The sequence below is a fragment of the Rhipicephalus sanguineus genome, chromosome 3, assembly GCF_013339695.2.
Source record: "Rhipicephalus sanguineus isolate Rsan-2018 chromosome 3, BIME_Rsan_1.4, whole genome shotgun sequence".
NCBI lineage: Eukaryota > Metazoa > Arthropoda > Arachnida > Ixodida > Ixodidae > Rhipicephalus > Rhipicephalus sanguineus.
The window spans coordinates 220,709,613-220,720,264 of record NC_051178.1 but is presented as its reverse complement, the minus strand read 5'-3'; the positions used below and the strand labels follow the sequence as shown (position 1 = coordinate 220,720,264).

The 10,652-nt window shown below is 45.0% G+C and overlaps 1 protein-coding gene across 1 annotated transcript; it reads right to left on the bottom strand.

The window, feature by feature from the left end:
- Window positions 1–8,149: 8,149 nt before the first annotated feature.
- On the bottom strand, window positions 8,150–9,174 carry LOC119386310 (uncharacterized). Its single transcript, XM_037653635.2, has 2 exons — window positions 8,958–9,174; window positions 8,150–8,703 (listed from the first exon to the last, which is right to left on the bottom strand). Exons 1-2 carry the CDS (start codon window positions 9,172–9,174, stop codon window positions 8,150–8,152), a joined length of 771 nt encoding a protein of 256 aa, XP_037509563.1.
- Window positions 9,175–10,652: the final 1,478 nt, after the last annotated feature.

The window sequence follows — 10,652 nt, the reverse complement described above, 5'->3', positions numbered from 1 at the left end:
AAGACTGTACAATGGGAGTCTATGGAAACGGCGAAAAATGTGGCCTGTTTTTCGAGACAAAAACGGTCACTGTCGTAAAACTAAGCAAGTTATGGTAATGGTCAGGAAATCACATGTAGTCCTGACAATCAGCTTTCGTTTGAAGCCAATCTCAACTTGCCGCAATTGGCATAATATTGTTCCCTAACGCGTTTTTTGAAGTGCGGTCGTTCAAATGTTTGTGGTAAATTGATAAACCCTTGCTTACGACCGGCGACAAGGCGTCCACCGCGGCCGAGCGAGCTAATCGCTCAAGTTCAGAGCGCGGCATAACCGCGCCGTCAGAGGTTCGATTCCTGGCGACGGATCAGCATTTTTTTTTCAGTCCGTGACTTAGTTCTGCAGCTTTGCACAGGATGTCGCCGCCGAAACAAAAAAGGGCTTTCGTTTCGGTTTCGGTTCTTGACTGTTCTCTTGAGCTGCTGTTTCTTTTTTTCTCTTTATTATGTGACTTTTTTAGTGTATGTTTAAACACTCCACGCGTATCATATCGTTCGGATCTACATTTGTAATTCTTACTTTACTCTTTTATAAACGTCGTAAGGAACAGAACGCCCGATCAAGTTATGGTGAACAAAGCTCTTTCGAACTTTTGTACGCGTATTGTGGTGGAAACTTATTTCTCCCTTCTCATGATGTCATTACGATCTTCTCAGGTACCTACAATTCAGCAACGTAAAGGAAGCGAACTAAGCTTAGACAAGCGAGGCATAGTAATTAAATGACAAAGTTAGACGTTTTTGCAGTTGCTTTTTATTTTACGGCTAACGCAAGTGTTTGTCGTAATCTTAACGAACGAATGGGAATTTTTCGAGGGGTTCTTTTTTTTGTTAGACACTACTAATGAAACCAACAGATAATTAAGCCAATCAAAGAATAGGAAAAATTATTTGTTCTTTTTCAAACAGCAGTGCAATGATTTTGCCCTAACATAAATGAAATCAAAATCGCTATCTCGACAAGCATCAGCGGACGGCTCATATACCCTTCTATATGCTGCGCTCTGAACTCGAAGAGACTGTGCGAAATCCCCTTCCTACCTGGAGTGGCTGTGTTCTCTTACAGCAGCATTTTGTAGAGTTACGCGAGACTGCATCTGAGTTAGCTGCCTGCAGCTTTACTTCATTTGTTGCTATCGCACTCATTGCATCGTCCTTGCGGTGAAACTGTGATTTTTATTCATCTCTTGTCATATCTATCGCCCTACGTCAACAGAAAAAAACCAGCATGCCTTCTCCTTTAACATCACATAGCACTGTGCGCTGCATCGGATAGGTCCGTGTGATATGACGTGTGTGGATCAAAGCTTTCGGGAAGCCCAGGGACTGGTGCTCCCAGTTGCAAAACGAAAATCCTGTGATTCAGCAGCTTTTCGCACGCACTCGCAGCCCACCTCAACGTACCGCAATAAGATGCCTCACAAACATATTATGGTTTGGGCACGTAGAACTCCAGAAATTATTATTACTAGTACAACACTGTTGAAGATTTAGTTGCTTGTTTTTTTGCGCTGGAGCATTGCAACCAAGATATTTGCTGCAGTTTCGGTTTCGCTTTTGGAAATGGAGCAAGTAAACTTCTAATGTTTTATTTTTTATTACCACACAACCCATTACTTAATAACGAAGAAAAGGAACCCAGATTTTAGTTAACCTCAACCATAAGAAGGCAATACAAAACGACACCAAGGCAAGCATGAGGGCAGCCATTTGTAATATAATGAAGCGTTTTAAAGAAGTACTCTATTATTAGAGACGACGCAGAAACGTAACCAGTAATAGTAGAACCAACGCAAAGCTTGTATTGTTGAATCGTCGCCTTTTTTTCTACGGGAGCAGCGTTCTCTGCTTCTGCAAGTAGTGCTGCTCTTTTAGATGCGAAGTATCTTAAGGCGGAGCTCAATCCGGTGGTGGTGGTGGTGGTGGTGGTGGTGGTGGTGTGCGTTCTGACCACCCTTACTGCGCACGCGCATACCCTCTCCACACACCTCCTCTCCCCTCTCCACACCTCCTCTCCACTTTCCCTCTCCCCTTCCCCTCTCCACTTGCCCTCTCCCCTTCCCCTCTCCACTTTCCCTCTCCCCTTCTCCCCTCCCCCTTTCCACTCTTCCTCTGAAACGCGGGCTAGACATGCCGAAATTCTCCCCTGCTCAACGCCGCGATGAGCTCGAGCGCATGCGCGTCCCCTCCCCTTCTCTCTCCTCTCCTACGCTGCCCCCTCTCGCCCGCCTGTAGGCCGCGTTCCCCGCTCGCCCTGTGAGAATTAACGGCCAGGCTAGATGGAAGATACGACGCGCGTAGCGTCCCTCTTCGCGTTCCACGACGCGAGGTCGGTAGCATGCCCAACGAACGCCAACGGAACGCGATCGTGCAAGTGCTCCGGCTTCGCATCGCCTCATGGTCCCCTTTAGCGGGAGATGGTGTAATTTTTTGCATTACATTTACTTCCTCTCCGAAAAAGAGCCATCCTGGCTAATTACGGACAGCTGCGCAGTGACAGTGAGGCTTTAGCAGGTCCATATGCACAATCTCACGACTCGACATTGTTTGATTACAATAAGTCTCAAGCGACTTGACGGCGTATATGATAAAGTACGAGGCTTGCTAGACCACACGGTACGGGCCGTGGTACTTCGGAGGAAGTTTCGTAGACCGACCGGGGCCACCTATGAGTCCAAGGCCAGGCCCGTAGCTAGGGGGTATGTCCCAAGGGCCCGCCTACCCTCCCAAAAGTTATAAGGAGGCGGTGTTTTACTGACAAGAATATTGAGAATAGGTGTTTCTCTCAAACTGTCAAGAACTTCAGCAAGTGCCCCCTCCCTTTACCCAACAACCCCCCCCCCCTCGTTGACTGGCGCAGGCCGGCGGCGGGGAGCGGTATGCACGGAACAGACGGCGAAACGGTAGGCAAGCAGACACGGAAGCGAGCGCGGCCGCGCGCGCCGTTGCCATAGCAACGACGGAGAGATCTTCATCGGGCTGCTTTGCTGCTGGCTTGCGTTTCCTTTCTTGAATTCTCGGCACTCGCCACTTTCCTATGAATAATGCTGTCTCACGCTCATAACGTGTATGCCACTTGTGACCAGGAAGTGCCGGGCGCGCGGCGATAATGCAATCGAGAGGCATGCACGATATCAGGACTGTTTTTGTGAGGCGAAGCGACACCCTTTCAACACGTTCTTTAGTGTACGCTGCTTTCCTGAAAAGCATAGGTAATTTCATAGAGAATATTAGCCGATTACACACTGCCTTTGTTGCCGGAACGCCACTTCACGCCGTTGAAAGAGTAATAAGAGGGAGTAACTAAGAGGGAAGTCCAGGCAAGGACACATGCATGTTGTCTTTACTGATGGCTTTCCCTTAACAGGTACCCATGTTAGCAGCAATGTACAACAGAGGGAATGAAAACAGCGAGGAAGAAGACTTCAAAACTAACCAGCGCTTTTCGCTTTACAGTTCTGCTTACCGATTCCAATGAGCCAAGTATTCGACGCTCAGTAGATTGCCCTCCGCACTGTGTTCCCGAGCCAAGCCTAATTACGGTTCATCAAACTATGAACGGATCAAGCTCGTCTTGCTTGTTCGCCTCAGGTTTATGACTAATGTGGTCGGTAATGCACTATATATATATATATATATATATATATATATATATATATATATATAGTGTGTGTGTGTGTGTGTGTGTGTGTGTGTGTGTGTGTGTGTGTGTGTGTGTGTGTGTGTGTGTGTGTGTGTGTGTGTGTGTGTGTAGAGAATGCCTTGCGGGTAGTACTCATTGAAAAAAGAAAAGATGCCTTTACTAACGTTTCAGCCGTGACACCGCCTACGTAGGTCAGTGCCTTGCGAAGCCCATGCCACAGCCCCAGCGGTATGGAATGCCCTTTTTCCGGTTTTTGATGTGTGCTACCTGGAAGTTCATTCAATGTAGAAAGCGCCGCACGCATGCGCCGTTGCTCGACATGCGTTCACTAGTAGCCGCGAAGGCAACGCCACCTCTCAACGTCAACTCATTTTACTCTTTTATAAGCACAGAATAAATCGAGAATGCCTAATAACGTGCGGATTAATTCTAAACGCATTTTTTTCTTTAGTAAATAGCAGTGGACTGCGTACAGCATTCTGCACGTCTCATTCGTGCACTATGAAGGCTTGCCCGTCAGGCAACGCGACATGCCGTTGTGACTTTCAAAGCGCAATTCAACAATACAAATCCTAATCATATGGTGAAAAAAAAAAGCTCGTGTATGTCACTGTAATTCACAGCCAGGGTCTTGTGACACATTTCGATCGGTTGTCAGTCCCTTTAAGAAAGCACATCGCGAATATATATATAGTGATAGAGTAAGTATTTACTCTAAAAAAGCGTGACCTCACTCAAGCTCACCTCATGTTCCACGATCCCAAATATTTGTCCATAAGTAAATATTGAGAATGTTATTGTGTATACATATTTGAACTTTCTCACTATCAAGGAGGTAATTTCCGCGTCACTACAAAATCTGCCCTAAATGGTGGCTCTGCACTGTACAGCACACGTGTGCGCTGTACAGCACAGAGCCGCCATAGGGCAGATTTAGGGCCTAATCTAAGAAAAAAAAATAACATGTTATCAGATTGACAGGAATTCAATTCTTTGAGCTATTTCCACTCAGACAAAGCTGAGAGGGAATACCATGTCTAGAGGGTGTTTTCTAAAACGCGTGCATCTATGATAGCACTGTGCTATTGATGCGCATTAACCAGACTTCACACCTGTGTGCAGATATCCCTATTATTAAGGTCGAGGCTACATGCCAGTTATCGTGTCTTCTGAAATATTATTAATTTTTCTTAGTCGCTTTCGCGCGTATTTCTATTGCAACTTTTATGTTGCAGTAAAATTTAATATTGAATTATATATTTCTTAATATCTATTTTACTATGATTTCCTTATTTACAATAGAGACAAAACTACCCGATACAGTGGAAGGGACTTTCAAGGTGGGCCTACACGTTTGAGCCAAAAAAGAATCCCAACCAGGAATGTCTTCGCAGCTTTATTTATTTATTTATTTATTTATTTATTTATTAGAATTACCCTCAGGGCCAGAGGCATTACAGAGGGGAGTGGTACATGAGAGAGAAAAAAAGAAAAAAAAAAAAAAAAAAAAAACATAATACAAACGTTGTTCTACAAATACAATGTTAGCTAAAAGATATAAGTAACATAACAAGTCGTAACCAAAAAAGCAAGAATGAGACAGTTTGCCGAAAAAGAAAACACAATTACATAATTGGTTGGTTGCACAACAGGACACTTGAGCTTAAAACGTTATGAAAATGAGAATGATGAACAATGGACGTAATTGATCCTGGAAGATTGTTCCAGTCCTGTGAGGTTCGCGGAATGAATGACTTATTACATGTGTGCGTTGAGCATTGTATGATTCCCACCTTTTGGGGATGATCACAACGAGAGGAGATGTATGATGGAGGGAGAATAAGGTCGTTATGCAGAGTGGGACTGTAGTATATTTTGTGAAAGAGACATATGCGGGAGAATTTGCGGCGACAAGCGAGAGACGGAAGCTCTAAGGAGTCTTTCATTAAAGTGATGCTTGCGGTACGACTGTAGTTTCCAAGGATAAAGCGGACAGAGTTATTTTGGACTAGCTCAAGAGCAGTGGTTAGTGCGATAGTGGACGGGTCCCAAATGGATGCGGCATATTCCAGCTTACTTCGTATTAAAGTCTTGTAAAGGAGAAGTTTTAAAGCGACAGGGGCAGAAGAAAAGTTGCGTCGGAGGTAACCTAACGAACGGTTAGCATTGCTAATTATTTTGTTAATGTGAAGAGACCAGGTAAGAGTGCTTGTTATGTGTACACCGAGGTAGCGATAGGACGTTACGGGTTCAAGGGCAGCGTTATCAAGCAAGTAAGTAGCGGAGCAGGAAGATGTACGGGAAACACGTAATACTTTACATTTACTAGTGTTCAGTTCCATTAGCCAGGCTTTACACCAGTTAGATAAAGATTTAAGGTCATTCTGAAGAATTGTTACGTCATTTGGGTCACTAATTTCTCGATATACTACACAATCGTCGGCAAATAAGTGTATGTTAGATGTAACGCATTCAGGCAAGTCATTAATATAAATGAGAAAAAGGAGGGGGCCAAGTACTGAACCTTGGGGTACGCCAGAATGGACGGGACTCAACTGGGAATTAAAGTTATTAGCAGACACATATTGCGAGCGACCGTTAAGAAAATGTTCAATCCAAGATAGTAGTTTGGCGTCTATGTTTAATTTCCTTAATTTAACGAGAAGCAAATTGTGGCAAACTTTTTCAAAAGCTTTTGCAAAATCAAGAAAAATACAATCGGCAGTGGAACGACGATCAAGGATAGTGTGTAGTTTATGGGTAAATAAAGCTAGCTGTGTTTCACAAGACAGGGATTTGCGGAAGCCATGCTGAGCAGTTGAAAAAAAGAGTTCGCATCAAGAAATTTTACAATGTTAGTGTAAAGGACATGTTCAAGAATTTTACACGGAATACTGGTCAATGAAATTGGTCGGTAGTTGAGAGGAGAATTTTTACTTCCAGATTTATGCACAGGAACCACCTTTCCGATTTTCCAATCAGATGGTAGTGTGGATTCATCGAGGGATTGTTGGAATATTTTTGATAGAATAACACTGGAATATACTTTGGTACTCTTTAAAAATTTAGCACTGATAAGATCAATTCCGGGGCTTGAAGACACTTTCAGAGATTCAATAATTTTTTCTACGCCACAGGGTTCAATGAGGATTGGATCCATAGTCAAAGAATTAAAACAGTGCACCTCGGGAAATGTCGCACACGATGACGTAACAAAGTTGCGACAAAATACTTCGTTTAACACAGTAGGACAGGCGGCAACCGGAATCGTTACCCCAGAAGAATCTTGTAATACGATTTCGGTGTCTCGATCGGGGTTTATCGTACGCCAGAACTTTTTTGGGTCGTTACAGAGCAAAGTAGGCAAGGTGACTTGTAGAAAATTATTGCGGGCTGTCTTTAGCGCAGAAACGTAAGCATTGCTCGCCTTCTTATATGCGTCCCACCGCATTTCGGAGGGAGAGTGCTTGGCCGAACGGAAGAGTCGTTTTTTTCTGTTAGAAAGTCGTTTTATATGCGAGTTATACCAAGGTGCTTTGGAATGGGAGGAAATAGTGCGCATAGGAATGTGTCTGTCAATGAGGTCATGAATTTTTGATGAAAACATGTTCCAGTTAGATTCTGTTGTTCGACTTTCAAAACCTTCTAAGAAAACGTCTAAAAAGCTAGACAGCTCATTATTAATAGCCTCAAAGTTGGCTTTGTTGTAATTACGGAGGCTCTTTTTGACTTTGCGTTTTGGAGGCTGGTAATACTTTAATTCAAAGGCGAGGGCTAAATGGTCACTCAGACCAGGTAGGTACGATAAATCCGAGACCATATCCGGACAGTTCGTTAGTACAAGGTCTAGTGTGTTTGCAGCATTGTTTGCTAACCTAGTAGGCTGCGAAACAATCTGATGGAGAGAAAATACTGAGCAAAGGTTAATGAAACTAAAACTTTCCGAAGAAAATGGTTTTGATACCGGAGGATCAGAAGACCAGGAAATGTTGGGAAAGTTGAAGTCTCCCAGCAAAAGAATGAAAGCGTTAGGATGACGTGAAGTGATGGCATCGATGGCATCGTGTAAATCGGCAACAAAGCTCGGCGAGTTATTGGGTGGACGATAGCAGACCCCAAATACAAAGCTTTTGTGACAGATATAAGCATGCGCCCATACCACCTCAAGGACCGTTTTAACTGGGAGATGATAAGACGGAATACTTTTCGAGATAGCCAACATGACACCACCTCCAACACGTGACTCACGATCGCAGCGATAAATGGAAAAGCTGTGTGCGTCTTGAAATATTTCATTGTCAGCAATGCCTGGGTGAAGCCACGTTTCGGTTAGTGCAATTACGGCGGAATTGCACGTATCGATTACTGAATCAAGTGAATCACGCTTGTTAACTACGCTTCTGACATTTGCCAAAAGTATACACACACTAGAATTTGGTAACAAACCACCACATCCCCTCGCGTTCACCTATGTTAATGTTTCGTCACTCGAATGAGGTGCGGCAGGTAGAAGTGTACTTTCGAACGGTTCGCTTGAAGTAGACGAGTTTAGTTCTATAACACTGTTACCGTCATACTTGTAGCGCATATTGTTAACAATGAGCTTGTTGTACCGTAGTTGGAAGTTCGGTGAACCAGGCAAGCTTTTGGCGAATTCAGCAAGCTTTCTTCTAGCAAGGCGAGTGGCGACAGAGAAGTCTTCGACAACAGACATCTTCTTCTCTTTGAAGTTTGACCTTGCTGCTAGTACGATTCCTCTGGTTTTATAACAAGAAAATTTTATAATGACAGGCCGACACTTTGACGGTGTGAAACGGCCCAAACGGTGTGCACGTTCAATCTCAGATTCCGATACTTTTCTACCCAGCGCAGTAGATAACACGTCAAGCGCTTTCTGCTCAGTCTGTTGCCAAGTTTCACGCGCATCGGGAATACCGTGTATAATTAAGTTGTCACGCCTGGACCTATCTTCCAGATCGTCTAAGCGATTTTGGATCGAAGCTTGCTGAGACGTCAACCGTACTGAGGTATTTTGCACAGCAGCGAAGTTATCGCTTAAAGAACTAGTTTCCTTACTTTTACGCTCCAGAGTTTCAAGACGGGTAAGCATGCCAATAAGCCTAGTTTCTAACGTTTCCTGGTTAGATTTTATTGTCTTTATTTCAGCTATAGCGGCTGCTTGACCAGTAGAAAATTGCTGTGAGAGTTCCTTGATGCTATCATTTGTGTTTTCAGCATCTGCATCATGGATGCTATCTGTGCCTGCTCGGAATCACCTTCTGTTTGAGTAGATCGAGTGCGAGGTGGACCAGGGTTCGACTCGATATCACCACAGCATAGAAGCAACAAGGAAGAATCAAAGAAATTGCACAAAGTTTCACAAAGCACCCGTGGGCATGGGAGCATTACCAAGTATCGGTTGTCAGATTTTCTAGCGAAGATGGAAAAGCAGTTACACACCTGCGGAGCGTAGAAAACGAAGGGGTTAGCCATGCTTCCGTGGCGGCTGCTCCCATGCCCACTAAACGTCCAAGGTTGCAGCACGGCATATATATAGGGGGCGGAACTTGAATCCAGCGTCGATCTTGACAGCTTGATACCAGGGAAACTGTTGATCCGAAGAATGACATCGCTGATTGCGCGCGCACCTTCCAGAGGGAAGCATTGCGCGGGCTGTGTGTGGAGCGACACTGTCAAGGACGGACAGATGGCCGGCGATGCGATCACGCAGTAGGCCAACAGGTTCAGAAAAGCCTGCGGAGCGTAGAAAACGAAGGGGTTAGCCATGCTTCCGTGGCGGCTGCTCCCATGCCCACTAAACGTCCAAGGTTGCAGCACGGCATATATATAGGGGGCGGAACTTGAATCCAGCGTCGATCTTGACAGCTTGATACCAGGGAAACTGTTGATCCGAAGAATGACATCGCTGATTGCGCGCGCACCTTCCAGAGGGAAGCATTGCGCGGGCTGTGTGTGGAGCGACACTGTCAAGGACGGACAGATGGCCGGCGATGCGATCACGCAGTAGGCCAACAGGTTCAGAAAAGCCTGCGGAGCGTAGAAAACGAAGGGGTTAGCCATGCTTCCGTGGCGGCTGCTCCCATGCCCACTAAACGTCCAAGGTTGCAGCACGGCATATATATAGGGGGCGGAACTTGAATCCAGCGTCGATCTTGACAGCTTGATACCAGGGAAACTGTTGATCCGAAGAATGACATCGCTGATTGCGCGCGCACCTTCCAGAGGGAAGCATTGCGCGGGCTGTGTGTGGAGCGACACTGTCAAGGACGGACAGATGGCCGGCGATGCGATCACGCAGTAGGCCAACAGGTTCAGAAAAGCCTGCGGAGCGTAGAAAACGAAGGGGTTAGCCATGCTTCCGTGGCGGCTGCTCCCATGCCCACTCACTAAACGCTTTGACATTCATATCAAGCCAGAAGATTCCAGGATTCAATACGCGGCTGATATTTTGCATCATGAAGTACAAAAAAAAGCTCCGGTTTTGAAGACCCTCGAGCGGAGCTGTAATCATTCTATTCGACATGGGTCATTTTCCGTTGGGCTTTCAGAGGAAGAAGACTACTGCTTGAAAAGCAGTAGATATTAAAAGAAAAAGCAGATCTCGCTAGGCTTCATCTGGCTGAAGACTGGTATTTTTCAGTCATTGCTACGAGCGAAAAACTACTAATCAAAATTCCTGTGCGCATAAACACCATTGTTCTCTTAAGGGACCCTCCTGGAAAGAAAGGCTCAAGATTTCCTTTGGAACGCCTGCACATCTTCGTGGCAACAGAAGGAGCTCCACTCATAACTGAAGAAATTTTCATATGCTGGGCGAACGAAAGAAGAGGGAATTAAAGGGTTCGCTTTTCTCTGATGTGTCTTGTGACCCGTTGTTGAGCAAGTCAAATGCATTTTGTATTCTACATCAGGAGTGATACAGAATAAAGAAGTGATTTTGAGAGATTGTA

Bases quoted from the DNA above. Each gene is read 5' to 3' on its own strand.
- LOC119386310 (XM_037653635.2), bottom strand. From the start codon at position 9,174: ATGGCTAACCCCTTCGTTTTCTACGCTCCGCAGGTGTGTAACTGCTTT. The intron at 8,704-8,957 runs GTGATTCCGAGC...AAAATACCTCAG, and splicing joins TCGATCTACTCAAACAGAAG to TACGGTTGACGTCTCAGCAA.